Raw genomic sequence first — 22,674 nt, 5'->3', positions numbered from 1 at the left:
TGAAATGATAAATTTTACATCACAGAAGGAATTGATACTTCCAAGAGGAATACTTATTTTCAAGCCAAAGAGGTTGGAGAAAAAAAGAATAAAATGACCCTGAAAAGTAATTGGTGAAGGGAAGCAGGGAGGCCCACAGGATGAATAAAAACATTTTGAATGGTGGGGAAAGTCTTGAGGTTCAGAGAAAAACTGTACTGAGGAGGTAGCCTTGCTGCCCAAAAATGTTCCTCTTAGAATGACTGATTCAAAGGAATATGGAGATCTTTTATTTTTCTATTAGTTTGCTTTTCATTTGCACCTAGACAGTTTCTGAAATGCTTATAACTAGTATTAACTATTTTTAGGGTAATCATTGTTGTCCTTCTGAAATAAAGTGCATATTGAAGTATCATACAGATGTAATCAGACTTAACATTCATATCCATCCTTTCCATTAAAATTTTAAAATTAGAAGCTTTTTATGATATTTAAAATAATCTCACACCATATATGTTTTCTTTGCCTCTCTTACATACCCTGGAATACTACCAGAAATGGTATTTGACAGATGTTTTAATTTCTGGACCAATATGGTGAATTGACAATGTGCAATTTGAGTTTATATTACCGATAAATATATAATTAGTCACATAAAATATGAGAAATCTCCAACTGTCCTTAAAAATTTTCATTTCTTCTGAAAACTTTCTCAGTTTTACATGTAAAAAGAAGTATCTGTTCCACAGCTTTAAACAATTCTCTGAGAACAGAATTTATAAAAATAACTTCAAAATATATGAACAAATTAGTTTTTAACCTATTTATAGTATCATGTTTGATCTGCTAGATATGATCAGTAATCTCCTTGAATTAATAGGACAGATGGAAATTTTACAATTTAATTATAATAGTTTATTTCAGAATAAAATATCTTTCTATTTATACTATCTCCAAGTGTAATTTATGTGTTACATATTTAATCAAGAAATATTTCTTGTAACTCATATTATTACATTTAGATACACAGAACTTCTTAATTGAGCCTATAATAAGACATCAACTCCACAAAAGCTAAATACTGTCATTTAAATTCAGCGATGTTTACATCCTTGATAGAGCTTTGTGGGAAGGGAATATGGAGGAAATTATCAGGACAGTATGACAACTTTAATGGTGTAAAATGCAGGGTTTTAGGACTTGACATATAGGACAACTAAATGTAGAGAGTTACGGTGTCTATATCTCTGAAGCTCATTGATGAATGAGGAGTGATTTCGTTAAGTTGTGGGGCCAAGACTGGGGGATAATACTTAAAACTGTGGTCTGATCTACAATAATGTCCTAATAAATATTTGTTGAATGAATGAATCTATAAACTCAGAACTTGATTGTATCTTAGGTTTACCCTGAACAGTTACTTTGATTCTAATCCAAAGGAAACTTAGAATCCATAACTTAATAAAAAATCTTAATTTGTCTTTGTTGTGAAAGATACAAAATTAACCCATAGTTTTGAAAACCTACTTCAGGTTAGTCCCATACAAAGTTAAAATAGGTGTCCTTGTCAATTCACCTGAGATAAGATATCCCCTATGCTTATGGAACTAATTCTGGAGAGTATAATAGAAAAGTAAGTCCTTACTGTTCCTTTTACTTGCTTGTATGACAAAGCACAAGTGATATTGCTTCCCCGAACCCCTTGATTTTATCTGTAAAAGGTAGATAATAATGCCAGCTTTCCTCGCTAAGGTGATGGGAGGATCAAACAAGCTAATACACAGAGTGTGACAAAAAAATTTATACACTGTTTAAAAAAGGAAAAAACTATTCCAATTATAATACTCAATATATACCAACAACAAAAGATGACTCCTGCAATTACTAGAGGTGCTCAAAGTGGTTACCATCAGCATCAAGACACTTCTGATTATAGCAAACTACTGCTTGAGCAACATTGACCAAAGTGTCCACTTGCATACATTTTTTTGGTACCCCTATGTATGAAGAATTATGTAAACTATAGAATGCAATATAAAAGGAAGGGCATTATTGGCAAAGACACCTGTAGAATTAGGTCAGGCTAGTATGAAAGGGTCACAGCATGAAGGTGCTTCAAACCAGGTTGCAGATGAAATCCTAGGTTAAATGCAAGAGGAAGTAGCTAGGCTTTTAAGTTAATTTGGGCCTTAAATTTATTATTGGGATAAGTAAATTGTACAATATTAATAGATACATGAAGAACCCCTTTTATAACTAGTCTTACCATTAAAACCCAGATGCAATTAGATCAATTAGATGGATCAATAAAATAAAATAAACAGAGAGAGTGAGGGACTAATATAGGGTTGTCAACATGAAAACATCAACAGTATTACTATAAGTTGCCATTGTTTCATAAGAAATAATTTTTGACACCAAAAAACTAAAAGAATAAAAGAATGATTACCTTACACAAACATCGATGAATGGATGGAAAGATAGTACTCAATACACATTCTCATTTTTCTCATCACATTAAGAACCAGGTAAAGCTTTATTATACTCACAGTCCCCTAGATTTCCTTGCGCTATCTTTGAGAACTACCCAAAAATGAACAATAAGGCTGCTTTCAAACTTGAGGTTTGGGGGTTCTATTGCTCTGTTCATCTATATTTTACCAATAGATCACAGCAGCAATTTGAGCTTGATAACCTTGGCTAGAGAATAACTGCACTTCTGTACTTGCCCTGTTCATTACTGTCAGTAGAGAAACTGTATCTTCCCATCTGTAGTATGTTGCAATCTTCTTGCTAATTGTGAAATCAAAGCCCTTTCCTTAAGGAGGAAAAAAGACCTATCCCACTATTCCTAAGGCAAACTTTAAATAAAGGTAGGACCTCTGAACCTTGGACCATCAGAAAGATGAACAAGTGGGTCCTAGAGGAAATTAATCCCAAAACATTACTGGAGGCAAAAATGACAAAACTGAAGCTGTCCTACACGGACACATCATGAGAAGACAGCGTTCTTTGGAAAAGACAATAATTCTAGGGGAAAAAAATAGAAGACAGCAGGGAGAGAAGAAGGCCCAACATGAGATAGATTGACTCCATGAAAGAAGCCATAGGCATGAATCTGCAGGGGCTGAGCAGGGCCGTGAGGACAGGAGGACAGGAGGAGAGGCCGTGTGGACATCACTCATTCACTGGGTCTCAAGGAGTCAGAGCCAACTCAATGACCCGTAACAACAACAAGGGTGCCTGGTTATTTCGGTGGAAGAATGTCTTAATTGTTCTTTCACATATAGCATTATGGGAATACTGAAGTATGACAATTAGGATCGTGAACTTGTTACAATGATGTTGCTAAACCGTTTTTTAAAAAATATATATCAAAGGGATTATTCATTATGAATTTGTACCAACTGGACAAACAGTTAACCAAGTTTACTATTTGGAAGTGCTGAAAAGGCTGTGTGAACAAGTTAAACAAAAATGACCTGAACTTTTCACCAACAATTCATGGCTCTTATATCACAACAATGCACCAGCTCACACAGCACTGTCTCTGAGGGAGTTTTTAGCCAGTAAACAAATAACTGAATTGGAACACCCTCCCCACTCACCTGATCTGGCCCCCAATGACTTCTTTCTTTACCCAAAGATAAAGGAAATATTGAAAGGAAGACATTTTGATGACATTCAGGGCATCGAGGGTAATATGACGACAGCTCTGATGACCATTCCCAAAAAAGAGTTCCAAAATTGCTATGAAGGATGAACTAGGCACAGGCATCAGTGCATAGCTTCCCAAGGGGAGTACATCAAAGGTGACCATAGTGATATTCAGCAATGAGGTATGTAGCACTTTTTCTAGGATGATTTCGTGAACTTAATTGCCAGACCTCATGTATGTATTTAAGCAATGATTATCCATAAGATTTTTTAAAAATTTTAACTTATTTTATACCACCAAGTAATCAAAAAAACCTTCAGGCCACTGACTAACCTCTATAGTACCTTATACTTAGGACTTGAAATACAATCAATGAAGGATGGTTGATTTGACCAGTTTTTAAATATACTTTTGAAATATTCTATTAGCTTTTTAAAAATCTAAGTATAATTTACATGCAAAAAATATGCATAAATTTTAAAGTATTCAATTTGATGATTTTTGACCATAGTATATATATTTATGTCAACAACCAGCCAGAGCAAAAGATTGAAGAGTTCCATCACTCTAGTCACACCGCAATTCCTGCCAGAGATAGCTGTTTTTGTATTTCTAACACCAACTAATAGGTTAGTTGGGCTGCTTCCTCTGTACATAATGTTTTTGAGAGTTATCCACCTTGTTGGAGGTTTCAATAGTTCATTCCATTATTGTTTATAAAATAATTTATCAAAAAAATTATCTACAGTATTCCCTTTTGATGTAGAAAATATAAACAACTCCTATAAATCAGTACCAAAAAGACAAATGACCCAAACTATTATTATTATGAAAAAGGTTGCTATGGGGGCCGGCCCAGTGGCTCAGGAGGTTAGAGCTCTATGCTCCTAACTCCGAAGGCTGCTGGTTCAATTCTCACATGGGCCAGCAGGCTGTCAACCACAAGGCTGCCGGTTCAATTCCTCGAATCCCACAAGGGATGGTGGGCTGCGCGCCCTGCAATTAACAATGGTAACAGAACCTGGAGCTGAGCTGCGCCCTCCACAACTAAGATTGAAAGGACAACAACTTGACTTGGGAAAAAAAAAAGTCCTGGAAGAACACACTGTTACCCAATAAAGTCCTGTTCCCCTCCCCCAATTAAAAAAAAAAGGTTGCTATGAAATTTTTGTGGGAGTGCCTTTTTAGTTGCTAAATGGGGATGCTGCCCAATTCATGAATGCTTAATAAAGCCAATTAGATCTCCAAATTTAAAAAAAGAAAGAGACAGACAGAGAGAGAGAGAGAGAGAGAGAAAGGAAGGAAGAAAGAAAAATAAATTTTTGTGAATGCCTTTTTATTTGAACACATATTTTTATTTCTCTTGGGTAAATACCTAGGGTAAATTGGTAGGTCACAGGATAGATGCATGTAACTTTTTAAGATACTACCAGACAGTTCTACGAAGTGGTAATACCATTTTACACTTCGACCAACAATACATTAGAATTCCATTTGCTCTACAACATTTGGTATTGTCAGTCTTTATGATTTTAACTATTCTAGTGCGTGTAAAGTGATATTTCATTCTGATTTTCACCTGCTTTTCCCTGATGTCTAATGGTGGTGAGCACCTTTTCATGTACTTAACGACCAATTGTATATCTTTTCTTGTGAAGTCTCCAAGTCATTTGCTATTTTTTTGTCAGGTTGTCTTTTTGTAATTAATTTGTAGGAGTTGTTTGTATTTTCAAGATTCAAGACCTTTATCAGATATATGATTTGAGATTAGCTTTTCCCAAATGTGATTTGTCCTTTCATTTTCTTATTAGCGATTTTAGATGAGCATAACTTTTTAAATTTGATAAAGTGCAAGATCTGACTGATATCCACCAGGGACTTCTCTAGTCTCAATTTACAGCCATGTGCATATTAGCCTAATTGAATTGTTTTGGATAATATCCAGGTACGCAAAACAGGAGGGTCAGGGGTAGTTATTTATGCATTTTTAAAGTCCTTCTGAACTAGGTTAATTTTGTTGTCATTTTTGAACCACAAGCCATCCTTCATTGAGTGTTCCATTACCCAGTGACACTTTGTCCAACCTGTCTGGTTTCATAATCATCAATGCCCCTTATGTTATCATAGGTCTGATGCTAAGACCTTTCATTGCTATATTTTCAAATCAATGAATAGGAATTCCTATTTAATGAAAAAAAAGCTAGAACCTGCAATGCTGCTGACTCAGAAAATCTCCTTCTGACTTTCTTCAAAAGATTGAGATGGAGAGGCTAAAAAATAGAGTTGTGGTAGTGCTATAATCTTAACATAAAAGAGCTAAATCAAAGGTCAGTCCCAAATCCATTCTGAACTTCAGAACTCTCTCTGGCCTCCTAACAACGCCAAGGGTAGGTATTGGACACCCAACACTTGAATGAATGAAGCACCCCTACAGTTCCATGAGAAAATAGAGAAACAGTAGGAAAGAAGACAGTCAAATTTGAAACAAGGTTTCTTACTGTTCCCTGCAAGCTTGGGCAGCTGTGCTCCAGGTGCCTTGTTGCTCTGTGATCAAGGAGTGGCAGTAGCCTGAGTGATGGTGCCACCCAGCTGGGCAGGATTTGTCTTCTACCTCCTGAAAAATAGTTGCCCATGTTCACATCATAATGGTCTTCACAGTCTACAGCCTGTTCTCAACATAAAGAATCCTATGAGTCTCCTAATTTAAATAGAGTAGCTTTGTCACCAGAAAGGAAGTCAGCCCTAATCCCAATTCTCCACCTTGAGAAATACAATGGCTTCTTACAGAAAACACTACTAAAGTTGGCAATGTTTCAATTCTATACCTGTGGCATTCTGATAATGAAACAAATTATTTTTAAATTGTATTGATATAACCAGTGTGTTCATGTGATTTTTAAAACACCCCTGCATCATTTTTCCCCCTCGTCTTTAAAGTGTAACAAGGGCAGGAAGAAGTAGCATGAGTTGACAGATCATTTCCTCCCTGCCATCTTACAAGGTACGATCAAACAATACAGTGAATGTTTAAATTGAAAAAGTTTGTTACAGTAAAAGACACATTGCCATTAATCCCCTTCAAAATACTCCTCCTCGCTTCGAACACACATATCCCACGGTTCTTATCACTTTCTGAAGAAGTTCTGGAAATCTTTCGTGTTTTTAGTAGTGCTGCCATGGCTGCCTCGATGCCCTGGATCATCTTTATTTTGGGGAAGAGCCAGAAGTCACATGGTGTCAGATCTGGTGAATAAGGTGGATGAGGACACACTGTAATGCTTTTATTTGACAGAAATTGCCATAAACCAGAAGCAGTGTGTGACACGGAGCATTGTCATGATGGAGGATGATTTACGGCACACTTTATAACATACCTTCTCTCAACCAGAGTTCACACCTGACTGACTGTTACTAAGGTTCGATATGCTGCTTCTTGTATTGAAGATCCTGCCTTTCCGTTGGATGGCACTCGGCAGCAGCATTCACTGTATTTGTTGATCACAATGGAAAGGCTCCATGTCACACATGGCTTCTGGTATATGGCAATTTCTGTCAAATAAAAACATTATGGTGTGTCCTCATCCACCTTATTCTCCAGATCTGGCACCAAGAGACTTCTGGCTCTTCCCCAAAGTCAAAATGACCATGAAAGGAAAACGTTTTGAATCGATACAGGACATCGAGGCAGCCATGACAGCACAACTAAAGACACTCACGAAAGAGGACTTCCAGAACTGCCTCAGAAAGTGGCAAGAACAATGGGATAAGTGTGTTTGAAGTGAGGGAGAGTATTTTGAGGGGGAGTAACAGCAATGTGTCTTTTACTGTAATATATATATTTTTAATTTAAACATTCACCGTATTGTTTGATCATACCGCATATCGCAGGGCATATGGCAAGTAAAGGTATTTGGCAATTCAGCCTGTGTCCAACCTTGGTTTGGGGGCTCCAAGCTTTCCAGGCAATCCCATTGCACTTATACAGCTTTTGGAGGCTTTCTTCAAGGTGGAAGAGTCCTTTCAATTCCAGTGTGCAGTTCTTTGGAAATGTGGGCAAATGGCTCTATAAGAAGGAAAGACAATTGAAATTTAACTTAATGTACAGTGATGACTGACTTACCTCCTTTAGGTCTTCATTTGTTGAGTAGCATTTGTGTTGAGTAAACTGTCCTTAAGCTTTATGGCCCAGCAAACAGCTTGCTGTAAGGTGAATAGGAAGAAAAAGATTTTCATACCTGTCTGGGGAAGTGTGAGTCAGTTGTGGATTCCACCTTATCTGCTTGAGGCAGTTCTGCCACTTTGATTGTCTTTTGTGGCTGACTAATAATGGATACTTTGGTGTTTCCTCTGTGAGCTGGGGACCTGTCATCCTCCAATTGCAGGGAAACCATTCCATGATACTGAGGAAATCAACAAACAATAATAAAAATAAAATAAAAAAACACCAAGATAGCAAACAAAAAGATTTGTTGTAAAAATGAGCAATTCAAAAACTGAATAAAAGCAAAAAGTTGTTTATTTTTCTGACCACCCAATCCTCTAAAACAAATTTCAAATCAAGTTTTTGAAATTTACAGTGTTTCCCCGAAAATAAGACCTAGCTGGACAATCAGATCTAATGCGTTTTTTGGAGCAAAAATTAATATAAGACCCGGTCTTATTTTATATAAGACCGGGTCTTAATATAATATAATATAATATAATATAATACCAAGTCTTATACTAACTTTTGAGAAATTTATAGAAGACATAAAAAAATAGATTCAGCAAATATTTTTATCCATAAATACAAGAAAGTTAGCAATTCTCTCAAACTATACTTACATTATAGATGATGTCTGTTCCATTTCTATAAACAGAGGATGGATGAACCTGAAATTAACACAGAACAAAGTTGGCTTGAATAATCATTAGCAATAGGGTAAAACCCATCTAGTAAGATCCTGTTAATATTGGAAAAATTTTTAAAACATATGTTTCTCAAAATCTTCCATGCCCAAATCATTGGACTTTTAAAAATCACTGGACCTAATCACAACTTATCAATGTTGATGCATATATTCATAGCCCCAGTTAGGGAGAAAAGACTTTCTTATTTTGTTGGTACATCTACAGTACACAGAGGTCCAAGAACACACACACACATACTCATGATTGTGTGCCTGGTTAGAATGCTACGCTATAAAGTCAAAGCCATGGTTTCCACACTCAAGTAGATTGCTTAATCTCATTCTATTCTAGGGCCACTGGTCATTCCCTGTCTTGATCACAAAAAGAACCAAAGCAGAAATCATCTGGATGAGTCAGTATATCTATCACCTCAAATGAATTGGGGCAGCATTATGTTATTTGTATTAGGTTGGTGCAAAAGAAATTGCAGTTTAAAAGGCAAAAAAACAATTGCAAAAACCGCAATTACTTTTGCACCAACCTAATATATACCAAAGGGACTTCATGACCATGCGAGGAACCATGGCCCCCACTCACTGGGAGAATCAAAACAGCTTCTTCAGTGTTTCAGAATACTTGTTAACATTAATAATAACTTTAGATTCTTTTGATATGTACCCCTCACATCAAATCCCCAAAGTTGCCCATCCTTACTGTTTTGCCATTCCCTTGGGTCCTAAGCTTTAGTCCATAAAGATCTGTAGAATCAAAGCCCTGTGGGGTGTCTCCCCTGGCAACGGCGAGCCGCTTGGAAGATGGAAGAGGTCTTCTTTCCAGATGAAAAGAACCAGAAGTGGTGTGTGAGGAAGACCCTGGGAACAGCGGGGGCCAAATGCCCTTCTTCCATGCTTTGTGCTTGTTTGGGTTGAAGGAATATGAAGGATGGCACTGTCCTGGAGGCATGTAAGATGGCAGGTCAGTTCATTTTACACAAACAGATAAGTGATCACATCCACACAGCCCCTGGAGCAGCTTGTCATTAAACTTAGATGGATGGTTTTCCCACCAGATGTTGCCTTTTTGCCATTTGCCAGGAACTCCTTTAGTCTTCATCAGTTTCCATCCAGGAAAGCTGTGCCCTTCTGCACAGCTACAGGGTGATTATAAAGTCATGAAATTGATTTCACAAACCACAGATGAAAATCACTCTGTGGGATTTTATAATCATATCATATGCTTTTACCACAACAGCCTCACTTCTCTTCATATTCTAGTATTCCTCAATATATCAGGTATATTCACTGATCAAGTATCATTCCACAAACACTTCCAAGTTATTATTCTTTCCCCAGTCTCCTAGAGGTAGAAACTGAAATTGTTTGAACATATCAGTGAAATCAAGTAACAGTTTTAAAAATTAGCATTCAACCGCTACAGGACAAAGATCCAGTAAATCTTAATGGAGCTACTTCTATTGGAAACATTGCCAATTAGTATGAAAATAATCTAAAACCAGAACCCCCGTCTGGATATTTTGTACTTCAAGTGTAAAGTGTGTACTTCATGTGCTTTATGTACTTGATGTACATAAAACAGAAAATTCTACTGAAAAAGAAATAAATTTAGTGAGGAAAGGTGGTGGGGAGAGATGCTGTGAAAATGTGAGTATTATAAAAGAAAAAGAGGAGGAGATAACAGATTTCAGATAAGGAAAATATAGGGACTACAGGGTATAACAGGTATAAAAACAGGGATATAAGAGCAAGCATGGTACCTGGGCAGTTGTCAAATGCTAAATAGACAAATAAGTACAAAGCATTTGGCAGACACACACACACACAAAAAATCAAAGCACCAAGGACTTTGGTTGGTTTTTGTTTTATTGAGTTCACAGGTTGTTCTTTAGCATATACTACCCAGGAACTATTATATTTGGCTCTGCAACCCAAGGTTATTATTCATTAATATTTTCTAGCTGCTCCTGAATCCCCAAGCCAGCTGCATCTTTCACATCTATTTTTCTCCCATTCCTTCCTCTTTTACGCCTTTCCTAGTCACATTCCATTGGGGTCTCAGATTTTAGGCATTCAGAGCTCTCTTTAACAGAGGAAGATAATTACAGCCCTACAAACTCTGGGGAAAAATAATTGTCGATTGATTCTCACCAACATTGTTTCCCCCTTGGTGAGAACAACAAACCGGTAGGAAAAAAACCAACTATGGCACTGACTTGTTGCTTTTCTGAACCGATAGTTCTTAGCAGGAGGAAAACTGCATGAAGCAGAAACCAGAATAAAGGGCCTACATCATGGCTGAGGTTGCTTTCTTGACAAAAAATTAAGCATTTTTGATGTGAAGGCATTATCAAGCACATTGGCTGTTGAAAGCAAGCAGCTACAGTGCCAGGATTGCTCCTGATTTCAAGATGAGGATCAAAAGAATACCTCCTTTTGAGTCCAAAATTTTCACTGCAGCTTTTGTCTTTGTGCCAAGAACTGCATTCACAGGGGAGTTCAGAATTACTTCAAAGACCTCATCATCTTCCTCTAATCCGTCATAGGTAATTGCTATATTCCACATCTTAGTTGACATTCCTACAAGAAGTAAACATTTTAATTACTCTTTAATTGCTATTTCAATCACCTAGGTGTCAGAGAAATATATTAATTAACATGTCTACAGCTAGACTGCAGTATCCTGAGTGAGCTATTGTACTGCTACCAGCTCACTCACGTCCTGCTGTTCTCCCAAATAACATGAAAAGACCACATTTGTTCCTGGACAATGATGATTCCGTTTAAATGCAAACACTGTAACAGAAAAAAGTAAGCTGCATTTTGCAAGGGATGAACAAAAAAACGGTTAGTAGATGAGATCCAAGACTTAATTTTTTCCCAACCTGCCCCTTCTCTTCTTAGGAATAAACAAGTACTGCAATCTAAAAAGCTTAATAGTTTCAAAACTCTTAAGATGTTGATACAGACAGTTAGAAGTGATTATCGGATGGTACTTTGTGCTATTCATGGAACCCTTGAAATGATTGATTTCTACAGACAGCTGCTTCTATCGGCTGCCCCACTTCCTGAGATCCTTCTAGCCTGCAAATTCTTTTGCTGATGATGTCATACTCAGTAGTTTGATAGTCTCCTAGAGAGAATTTATGGGATGGGAGTTGTAGAAATAGACTGAGCCCTCTTGTTTTTTTCTCTGTCTGCCTCTGTTTGTGGAGTTACAATCAAACTTGGTTTATAGTAACTTTGTGAACATAACACAAAACCATTTGGATTATTCAAACATATCCCCAGCCAGCCTACCACCACTCAGACAGGAAGCAAATCAACCCCCGAAACACAAAATATTAAAGGTGGGAGAAACTTCTGAGACTGTCTAAAGCTGGCCATTTTCCATGATGTAGATTATAGGACATACCCCTGAGTTTATTTTTTTAAAAAAAAAGTGGTGGCAGGAAGAAAAGAAAATACCTGTTTAGTGGAGAAAGAAGGCTCAAGTTTAAGAGGAAAACAAAGACAATAAAGTTATGGTTTAACCTTCTAGGACTAAGTTTTGAAAACCTTACTCCTTGGCTATTTGAGTGCTTTTATTCCTATCAACCCTTTTATATAAGGAGTTAAACATTTCATTTCTAGCCTCTGAGAATCTGAGTACTTTTCTCTTTGCAGATTTTTTCCGACAGATTTGTGCCTCTCAGTGGTGCAGTTTATATGATGGCCTCCTTCCTGAAGGTATGTCGTTATACATTTCATGATCTAATCAAAGTCTCATCTATTCACAGCCGAATCCAATGGAAAGATGAAACTGTTTACTTACCCTTCACTTGGCTGCACTTAAAAGGAAAAAAAAAAAGTATTTGACATAATTGTATTAAAAAAATAAGCTAACAGCTCATTTGTTAGGCTTTCAGTATCAACTGAGTTCTTAAAACAACGACTTTCATAGTCTTTGCAAAAACAGAAGCTGAAGCAGCTAATATAAAATATTTTATAAGTCCCACCCCATGGATGGATAAATCAATTCATCAAAATACATTAATTTGTAACTATTATGTAATTACCTTTGCTTTCGATGCTATGGAGAATACCAGAGGTATAACATAAGCAAGCCCTGACATAAAGGAATTTAAAACTTCTTCGAAGAGACAAGATGTATGGACCAGAAAAGTCAATTATTCAAGGCTATGTATGACTAGCTTCCAAAAGACACACAATAGATGGTACGTACTACATGTATGTGGGCTCCAGAGGTGGAAGGATCTGGAGGGAGGAAATGGGAAAACAACAAAAGCAAAGGCAAGAGGATAGCAAAGCAGAAGCCTTGGTCAGGGAAGGCTGAGCAGACTAGCTGGTAGGAATAGAGAGGGCACAGAAGTGACTAGGAAATGGCAAGGCCACAGTAGCAGTTTGTAGCCAGATTGCCCACAGTCCTGGACACTAACTCGGTGGCTGGATTCAGACTTTAAACCAAAGGCAACAGGGAAAACTCTTGAAAAACGTACATCTTGGAAAAAATGAAACTGAAAGTGTTATGTGGGGAGATTTAGGGGCCCAGGCAGAGAAGCTGCAGTAATAAACAGACAGCTGCAGTAATAAAACTGGCATAAAGAGATAAGAGGCTGGACAATGAAGAAAGCATATGAAAACTAAGATTTTCACTATTCAGAGAACTATTTTGACTCTCAAAGCCCATGGAGTTAAGCAGTGTTCAAATAAAAATCCAACACAAAAAAAATATTTCCAAGCCTAACCAATTGCCCTCTTGCTGTAAGAATTTTTTAAAATTATAGTACATCTCCTTTCCCCCGCCCACCCCTAGAAAACCTTACAATTTTTTGTAAGACATTATGGAGTAGAAACAGATGGTTAGAAAAAATCTATTCCAAGTTTCATGTAAGTGCTTCTGATTTGTTTGCCTGCATTTCAACTTTGTTTCTATGCCTACCAGGTGTGCACATAGAACCAACTTTTTTACATTAATGAGATTGGAAGTAAGACTTTCTTGCTTTTTCTTTTTCTTCCTTTCCCACTTTCAAGGTGCAAAGTATTTGTTAAATTACTGAGATTATAAGTATTTTCAGAAGGCTTGAACTGGCCCCATGTTCCCATAAAACAAAAGGTGCTGAAGAGGAGAGAGAAGGTGTCATTTTATGCAGACATGTCCCACTTTACAGAGTAGGTCAATTCCTGCATATTTTCCTGCAAAGCAGATTTCACCATTGAAAGACATTTTTCTTGATGTTTTTTAGTAAATACCACATTCGAGATCTGTTCCTTAGGGAAATATTTTGACTGTTAGGAATGATGAAGTCTCAACTAAGAATGTGGCAAACCTTTCAAGAACACATATTTTAAAAGAAAACAATCGTTTTCTTAAGAATATTTACACTTAAACTCAAGGTTAGTCACAAAAGCTGAATATAAAGTAGTCAGGATTAGTTTTTGGCTTGGTACAATGACTACAAGGCAAGCTTACTTGAGTATAGCTCACTAGCCTGAAAAGTCACTCGGTTTCTCTCCCGCTGCCTCCCAAGGGTTCTTAAACCGTATAATATCCCACTCTCTTTGATTTCTCACTCTCTTCACCAATCATGGAAACTGCTGTTTTTAAAGACTTGAACAGATTGCTTTGGGCAAAAGGGGTAGAGCTGGGGATGGAGACAGCAGACCCAAAAAAGACCAGGATTAACAACATGGGAGTAAATAAATATTTGCAGGACCTGTGGATATGGGGAACTTAAAAATTCTCTTAAGTAAGACTTCAGTTTATGAAACTGTTTCTGGCTAATAAGTTCCAAAACAATGAACAGCCACGTGTTGTTTCTTTTTCATTTATAAGATATGTTTATTTTTGTTCTTAACATGTCTAAATAATCTCTAAAAATCATTACTATTTACAACCCTTAGAAGTCATTAGTATTTACTCAAAAATAGAATATAAAGTCTTCTAGACAAATGGGCATTTATCTTATCCAGTGAAATCTTCAAAAAAGTAGCTTTAAGAGATTCATCTAGTGTGATATATTCTAGTTCCTATCAACCCAAACAGAGCACTGGGTGGGTGACTCAAATCTATTAAAAGCCAAAATCACTTATAGGCTTGTAACAAACAGACCTCAAATGATAGAGATGACATATGACAGAGTCTTGGCTCTCAAAAAGTGGAAAGGTTGGAACTGTCTTAACATGAAGTACAGAAACGACCCAGGGCAAACACATCAAACCCTTTCGTTTTAGGATTGACCAAAACACAAGAGCCTGCAGCAGCCCGAAGGTAAACATCAAATACATAATGGTAATAGCTCTTTTTCACAAAGTTTGGTCAGCCTGAGGAACAAACTTATGAAAGTCACCAACTTAAATATCACAGGAGGAGGCCAATAACAATATTTGGGTTCTTGTATGTCAAATATAAGGCTCATTGGGGTAGGTTGAATTGTGTCACTTAAAAATCCATATGTTGAAATCCTAACTCCCAGCACCTCAGAATGTAACCTTATTTGGAAATAAGGTCCTTGCAGATGAATTAAGAGAAAGTCTTATTGCTAGAGTATGGTCTCTGATCTATATGACTGGTGTCCTTATAAAAAGAAGAAATTTGAACAGAGACACACATACAAGGAGAACACCAGTATGGACATGAAGACAGCAGAAGCCAAGGAACACCAAAAATTCCAGCAAACCACAAGAGCACAGAAAAGAGTCATGGAACAGTCTCTCTCCCTCACAGCTCTCAGCAGCAATCAACCTGCCAACACCTTGAACTTCAACTTTTAGCCTTCGGAACTGTGAGAAAAGAAATTTCTGTTTTAAAGCTACTCAGTTTGTGGTACTTCGTTAGGGCAGCCCTCGCAAACAAATACAGTCATCAAACATCAGGTAACTTGGGGTAAACTGCAGAAAGGCAATTTTTTGTGTGTTTAGATTAAAGTTGTCCATGTTGGAGTGGTGATGGTATTCTGGCTATTTTGTTTTGCCTTTGCCTGAAACGTCATGTGGCAGTGACAAGCGATGGCAAGACTTTTGATTTTGTGGTGTGTTCTCAGGGCAGAACACCTCCTCTACAGGAGACCACAAAGCCACAAGCCTCGTAAGCCTCATGAGGCTCAAGGCCTTTTCCATTTGCCCTGGACAAGTGATCAAGAGCAGGGATCCAGAAAAGAAAGAGAGAGAACCATGCAGTGCAGTGAGGGAGGGCTACCTGCCCCCATCTACAGAAGCCAGGAAAAGAAGGCATGGTTCCAGCCTCGGTGCTTTAGGCACAGTTCCCCTAAAGTGTATTGGTCTTTCAGCCTAAAGTCCCCTTCTTCTTTTACCTGCTCAGAATTCTGGGAAATCTTCCAGGAATTTCCTTAGCCCAAACAATGGCGCATCCTTTGTGTTCCAATGCACTATTAGTGAGTTGTTTTCATGTCTGTATTTCCCATCCTTGAGAACAGGCACCATCCTTTTGTACTCCCTTTTGTTCCTACCAAAATTTTTCCAGAGATCTAATGCAAAATATGTACTAATTAAATAATAATTTCTCCTGGAATCTCCTCAGATCAACCTATTCTAAGAGAGATAATTTAGAAATGCCCTTTAGGAATCTATATGAATATAACATTCTATATGAATATCAAAATATGAGGCAATTAAATCATTTCAGCTTTGTGTCAGGACTTCAAATAATTTTTTAAACATTATTTTTTCCTGGATTTTTGGATGTTTGTTTTGATATTTTATACTTTTTATTTGCTATGATCTTCTCATTTAAAATAATTATCCACCTGTAATAAAATAAAATATAAGGGGCAATCAAGTCCAAACTGATCTCTCTTGTTGTGGGGTGATATGGTTCCCTGAGGAGTTTCTAGTTGGCTGAATTTGCCTAATATTCTGTCTTCTCCAAAATCGCCAGATTTCCTTACAAAAACATGAAATAAACTGTAGACACAAAACGTACCTGGGTCAAATTGAATCAGTTTAGATGGAGTCATGGTGAAATCTTTTCCAACTGCAGCTGACACTTGTTTGACCTTAAAGCAGAAACAAAATGTCTTTTTTTAATAAAAATAAATATTCTATCACAGAGAAATGCCCAGTCTAGTCTCATACTAGACTAAATTCATATTCTTAAAATCTATTTTTAACATAACATTTTTTTATTATATAAACCATTTTTGATCCAAGTTACATGGATCTTCCTTAAAGTTAACTTTTTTCTAGACTAATATCAATTAAAGTAAAACTATTTTTTTTTTTGCTTCTCCTTTCTAAATGATTCAGTAATTGGAGAAAGTAATGTGAATTTTTAAAAAATATTTTGCTCTTTTTTATGAATATGAATTTATTTTGTTTCCTTCCCTTCACCTAAACCTTGTTCTAAAATAGTGCCTCTGAGGAAAGGGAAGGGGAACAGTGAAGAGGAGAAGAAAACGCAGGCGCTCCCGACAGCGTGGGTGCTGATCTGTCCGTGAGCTCTGAGGTCTCCTGCGAGCTCCATGGCACCGAAAGCCGTTAGACTAGATGAACTAATACAAGTCTGCTCCATTTTCCTGTCTGGATGAAACCATCCCTCTTCACAGACATGAATGAGGGCTTTATGGGAATAACAGACCTGAACAGCTCCACAAGGCAATCCACATCCAGAACTGAGAGCTTTAGAGGTTCCATCAAGTAAGATGTAAAACAGAAGAAAAAAAAAAATCACTCCAGTCTAATGAGGTTATTGACTGTCTCCCGGTTCCCTACCCTCAGGGCTAAAAACCAGTTGATTTTAGGGCTCTAAATTCATGGCTTCACCTCCCTTCGAGGGAGCCTACACATATTAAGAATCCTTGGCTGGTTTAAAAAAAGAGGTCATCGAATGAGAACCAAGTATAAGCTCAATAGACAGCTGTTACTTTTGCACTTTTTTAGATGTTTAAGATGGTGGGGAAAGTGGGTTAAATATATTTCTTCACTTTTTTACAAAGGAATGAAACACACAATTAACGTAAAAATTCCTATTTCTACGGCCTCAGACATTATCTCCATTTCTAATCAAAAGCCCTAACACCTGCCAGTGGGTCTGCAGTGGAAACATTTTGCTCACGAAGGATATTACCTCCTCAGCTCCCATTTGCTCTTTGCCTACAGTGCCAAGGCTCCTCATGAAACACCTTTCTTTGTGGAAAGGCAGCCCATTGTACACCTGTACCTGCCATATGCTGGGAGTTACACATCTCCGCATGGTACTTGCACGTGCAATTACCTAGTATTTATCACCACTGAGTTTACGGAATCCTATGTAGGAAAAAGGATGGTCTGAGGCAAAGCGATTGGAGAAATCAGTCCGATGAAGGTGCATGATTCAAACCAGGACAAATAACACAAGTAAAAGTGCTTTCTCTTTCCCTGCTCCTAGTCAAGCTGCCAATGAACTCTGGATAAATACAGCGACAGGCTGTGTGCTGTGGGTAGAGTCGTCAGTGAAGGACTCAGGGCTGTTTGCTGAAGGCCTTGCGCACCCAGCTGGCAGGTTCATGGTGTGCATTCAGCTTAAGTAGACAAAAGGTTCTATGTCACACCACGTAGGTTCTTTCTATCTGGCAAGGTGAATGGTAGTGTGGCCCAAAACTCCAGACTCGAGCATATGGTGCTTTCTATGGAGGAGCAGAGCACTATTAGAAAACCATCCAGGCAGATTCTTTCTTTTTCCATAAACAATCTGCTGGAAAACTATAGGGTATACCAAGTTGTCTAATGTTTTAATAACAATAAGGCACCTACAGATCTGGGGAAACGAGCCTGTGTCCACAGAACAGATAAATACTGAGTCTGGATACGGCAGAGTTTAGGTGCACAAGGCTCTGAAGGTGATTTGAATTTACTATTGTAATTGAGACTTGACTGAGTTGCTATTTTTTCCAGCAGCTAATATCAGTGCCCTTTTCATTAGATTGAGGAGGGAGTCTTAAGGCTTATTTGCTCTTGTTAGTACATAATAGTTTTTCATGCTTTCATTCTCTTGAAGTGCTCCTGTGACAGGGACTTCTAAAAATCCTTCAATTCTAGAAACCATAGGTTGTGCTTCAAGGTCCATGGCAGTGAAAAAGAATAGCAAGTCGACTCATTCAAAAGTGATTACTGAAAATGTCTTATAGTTCAGGGTACCTGTATTGATATATGCTCTCTTAATTTTGTACCCCTTGGGGACTCTTAAGATAAGTCTGTGCCCTGGTTTTCCTCATTCCCTGAGACCAGGAAGTGATCCTGGTGTATACTACGAGAAAGCCATCTGTGGACTGAAATTTGCTCTGGCTACCCCACAGAATGTCTTGCACACGACTTTTTATTTTTTTCTCAAGTAGAGTTTGGCCCAAGTTCACCAAATTGGACCTATCTTCCTGTGAAATCAAACTGTAAGACTTAACGACCAGATTGAAAAACTAAAAATGGGTTCGCAATATCATATCTAAGAGCTAATGAAGTTAGATAACAGGTGGAGGAACCAGGGGATTTTGTACTTAGAATCTCCAGAAGAGTGTGGCATTCCTGCAACTTTAAATGTCCTTGGTTACTCTAATTTTTTCTAAGAAAATAATCCAAGGCACCAAGCAGCCAGCCACTTAAGTTTTAGCTTAAGTTTACATTTTAGAGTTGTTACCTTTACACTCACAAAAGCGGAGTCCATGGAATAGCCCTTTCTGGTAACTTCCAAGGGCAACATGCCCACATTCTCACAGACCTCATATTCAGTCTGTGACCATTCAATATGAGACCACTTCAGTTCCAAACTGAAAGAAAAAGAAAAGGGAAAATCATAAGATACGTATAGTAAATGCCTATAGGGATCCTTTCCCGGGTAGGAGACTGAACCACTGGTTCACCTCATGGTGACAAAGTGGTTCATTAGCTTACACCAATGCTAAAAATTTCTTACATATGTTTGATACCGTTTAGTTCACAGAGAACTTTCAGGATCTCATGTAATGCTTACAGTAATGCCACGAGGGAGACAGAGCAAGTATTAGAATTCCATTTTACAAATGCAGAAACTAAAGTCAAAAGACTGTCAGAGGTCCCACAGTTTTTAATGACAAAAAAAAAAAAAGACTCAAACTTGAGTGTACTGAAGGGAAAGGAAAGAGCAGTTGTGAAATTCAAGACTTTCATTTTTGGAAAGGACATTGATATGAAATCGCTCTTGTTTTTTGGCCTTCTTCATTGGTACAAGAATGGTTCCAGACACAGATCTTCTCTGAACTTGGGTTAAGTTTCATAACAAGTTATCTTTGAGAGTGTGCCCAACAAGTAAAATGTGAATGTGTTTTGTAACCATTATCTGTTCATTCTTGTGTGCATATAAAAGAATGGAGCTTGGATGCAGCCATACAACTGAATAAACCTGATAAATAGAGGGTGGTCTTTCCCCCGCAATATAACTAGTGAACCCAACATTTGATGGAAACTGTCTTCTTTAATCGTCATAATATGGAGAGAAACTATTTTCAAAGAAAGAAACCCAAGCCTAGCTCAAAGGAAAAAAGCTATGACAAAGCTAATAGGTAGCAGAGATGAAATTTCCAGCATAAATCTGAAGCCAAACACACTCAGTAGCACTGTCTTCTACTGCTCGGACCATGGGCCAAGGATCCCAGGGTAGTGTGGGAGCATGGAATTATTGCAGAGGTTCACGAATCTCTATGAATACAGATGTTTATTCAATCAATAGATATGAAATTCATTGTGGCTGGCATTCTGGGCTTCATAACACTTTGTCATGCAGACAAGATTCTTACTTTAAATAATATTGGGAACCTCATGGATCTTAAATGCAATGGAACTCAAATCTGGCATGAAACAGATCAAGAAATAAATGTTTAAAGAATCATGTGCTAACAAGCAACAAGGATATTATAAATGCCAATAGAAATAACATTCCATTATTATTCTACATAATTATGCTATTATTCTAAATAACATGTTGCAAAGAATTCCTAAAGCATCCAGCTAAATAAGAAAGAACAAAATCAGCAAGAAGGATTGGGAAAAAAGAGAAAGATGAAACAGGAAAGATAGGAAAGCATTGGAAACAAGTGAACTGGATAACTATGGCTGCATTTCAGCTAAGTCTCAGTAAGGTTTAAATGAGTTTCATTGTCCAATCTCCTGAGAATCCATCCATTACAATGCTAACTATGACAAGCCAAAATTCATCAATGTCACTCTGCAGATCCAGATGATCTCAGGGCACAAAGCTAAATGCAGCTTGATTGCTGATCTAGAGCCATAAGAACACCATGAAGAGTCTGTGCAGCTTCAAAGCATAGAGGGTCTCGGTGTTTGGGAAAGTGTGTACATTTCCCTGATGCACCATTAGAATGCTGCATGATGCTTAGAACGTAAGGTTGTCATAATACAACGTTCTATTTAATTGTCTTAAAACTACTCAGTACAATTAATACAGATCTATTGAAAAGCCATAAAATTTAAGCCAGGCTATGTACCGGGGGTGCCAGAAAAATGTATACACACAACGTGTATTCATCTTTTATTATCAGGATATAGTATTACAATTTTAATAGTTTTTTTTTCCTTTCTTAAAATGTGTATACATTTTTTTTTTTGGCACCTTCTGTATTTTCCAGAAAAATATTTAAATTGCAAAGCACTTGCATACCTATGAAATATACGAGCATGCAACACACGTTTTGAATGTGTTTCTTTTTGTTTTTTGCTGTACAGTATTTCAGATCTTTCTACGCTGAGACTATGGTTGCTTAACCTCTACACAAACACCTGGAAAAAAGTAAGACCTGTAGTTAGTCACTTGGGAATTCTCCCTTCTAGAAGCCACACAGCTGTATGCTTGGCAGCATGCAGACAACCAGATGCAGGAGCCCCTGAGAGTAATTTGGAAACCTCTGGATGTGTAGGTGTCACGTAGAAAAGGATTGGTTCAAACTTTCACATTCTAATAATCCCTCCCTTCTCTTGTTACCATTGAATAAATATCCTTCTAAGGTCAGAAATGAAGTTTCTGGGCACACTTTACGTAAAACACACATGGCAATCATTTCAAGTCATTTAGCAGGAGGTGAGAACTCCTTTAGCCTCTAAGTCAGGGTTTCTCAACCTCTACGCTACTGACGTTCGGGACCAGATAGTTTTTTGTTGTGGGAGGCTGCCCAGAGCATCGTAAGATACCTAGCAGCATCCCTGGCCTCTATCCGCTAAGTGCAGTTGCACCTCTCCTTTGGTTACGATAATCAAAACTGTTTCCAGATACTTCCAAATGTGCCTTTGGGGGAAACTCATCCCCAGTTGAGAAACACTTCGCTAAGTGATTTTGGAGCGCTCATCTCAATAGAAAATTTGATTTAATGTGAAAACTGAATTTTGGTTCATCCCAAACCACTATTGTAAATGGAAGACTAGGATAAAGTAGTGGAAATTAAACTGGATTAGAAAGCATGAGGCTTTTGGTCCCTCTGCCACTCACTAACTCTAAATCAGACACCAGAAAAGCTGTTTAAACACCCAATTTAAAATCGCAGTCCATCCTCAAAGTCTGGCATCTGTGATCCCCCCTTATTCTGACCCATTTTTTCGTTTTCCAAAGTATGCATCACATATCATGTACTATTTAATTTACTTTGATACCATGTATTCTCTAAGAAGACAGGAGTCTTTGGTTCACTGACATATTCCCAAGTCCCTTGTAGAGTGACGAGGATGCAGCAAATGCTCCATAAATATTTGTTAAATGAATCTTGTTTAGCCCACTGTTTCTCAAGCTAAGTTGACCACCAAAGATTTTTTTTCTCCCCAGCCCTCTTAACATCATATTTCACACACTTTGAAAAAATGCTAGGCTAGGTTACCCTCACATATTCTTTCTAGCCTTGACTTACTCTGGGTTCTTCAGCTGTTATTGGACTTCATTAGAGTAGAAAGATGGCATTGATAAAAGAGCATCCTACCACACATCATAATTTAACACACATGTATGTTATTATCTAAGGCATGTGCATGGTTCCGAACATTTGGCAATGTCTAGATACAGCTTGGATTGTCACACTGGGAAGAGGGTGGTCCTGGCATTAAGTGGGTAGAGCCCTGGGATGCTGCTAAACATCGTGCAATGCACATGTGCAATAAACATAGTGC

At 37.7% G+C, this 22,674-nt stretch overlaps 1 protein-coding gene across 12 annotated transcripts in view; it reads right to left on the bottom strand.

Moving 5' to 3' along the window:
- Positions 1-22,674, bottom strand: part of FREM1 (FRAS1 related extracellular matrix 1) — a 162,190-nt gene that overhangs the window by 8,191 nt on the left and 131,325 nt on the right. For 7 of the 12 annotated variants that reach the window (XM_074330367.1, XM_074330363.1, XM_019739183.2 and 4 more), the window contains 8 exons: positions 19,169-19,298; positions 16,484-16,556; positions 10,972-11,121; positions 9,242-9,480; positions 8,462-8,509; positions 7,873-8,037; positions 7,572-7,700; positions 6,136-6,251 (listed from right to left, as the gene is read on the bottom strand). In XM_074330367.1, the coding sequence (XP_074186468.1) occupies positions 6,136-6,251; positions 7,572-7,700; positions 7,873-8,037; positions 8,462-8,509; positions 9,242-9,480; positions 10,972-11,121; positions 16,484-16,556; positions 19,169-19,298 (1,050 nt within the window). The remainder of the gene's footprint in view (positions 1-6,135; positions 6,252-7,571; positions 7,701-7,872; positions 8,038-8,461; positions 8,510-9,241; positions 9,481-10,971; positions 11,122-16,483; positions 16,557-19,168; positions 19,299-22,674) is intronic. The other 5 variants (XM_074330366.1, XM_074330370.1, XM_074330368.1 and 2 more) reach the window with 5 other exon arrangements.

Source organism: Rhinolophus sinicus, linkage group LG04, assembly GCF_036562045.2.
Source record: "Rhinolophus sinicus isolate RSC01 linkage group LG04, ASM3656204v1, whole genome shotgun sequence".
Classification (NCBI taxonomy): Eukaryota; Metazoa; Chordata; class Mammalia; order Chiroptera; family Rhinolophidae; genus Rhinolophus; species Rhinolophus sinicus.
Note: the sequence above shows the minus strand (reverse complement) of the source record. Positions and strands in the feature narration are given on the sequence as shown.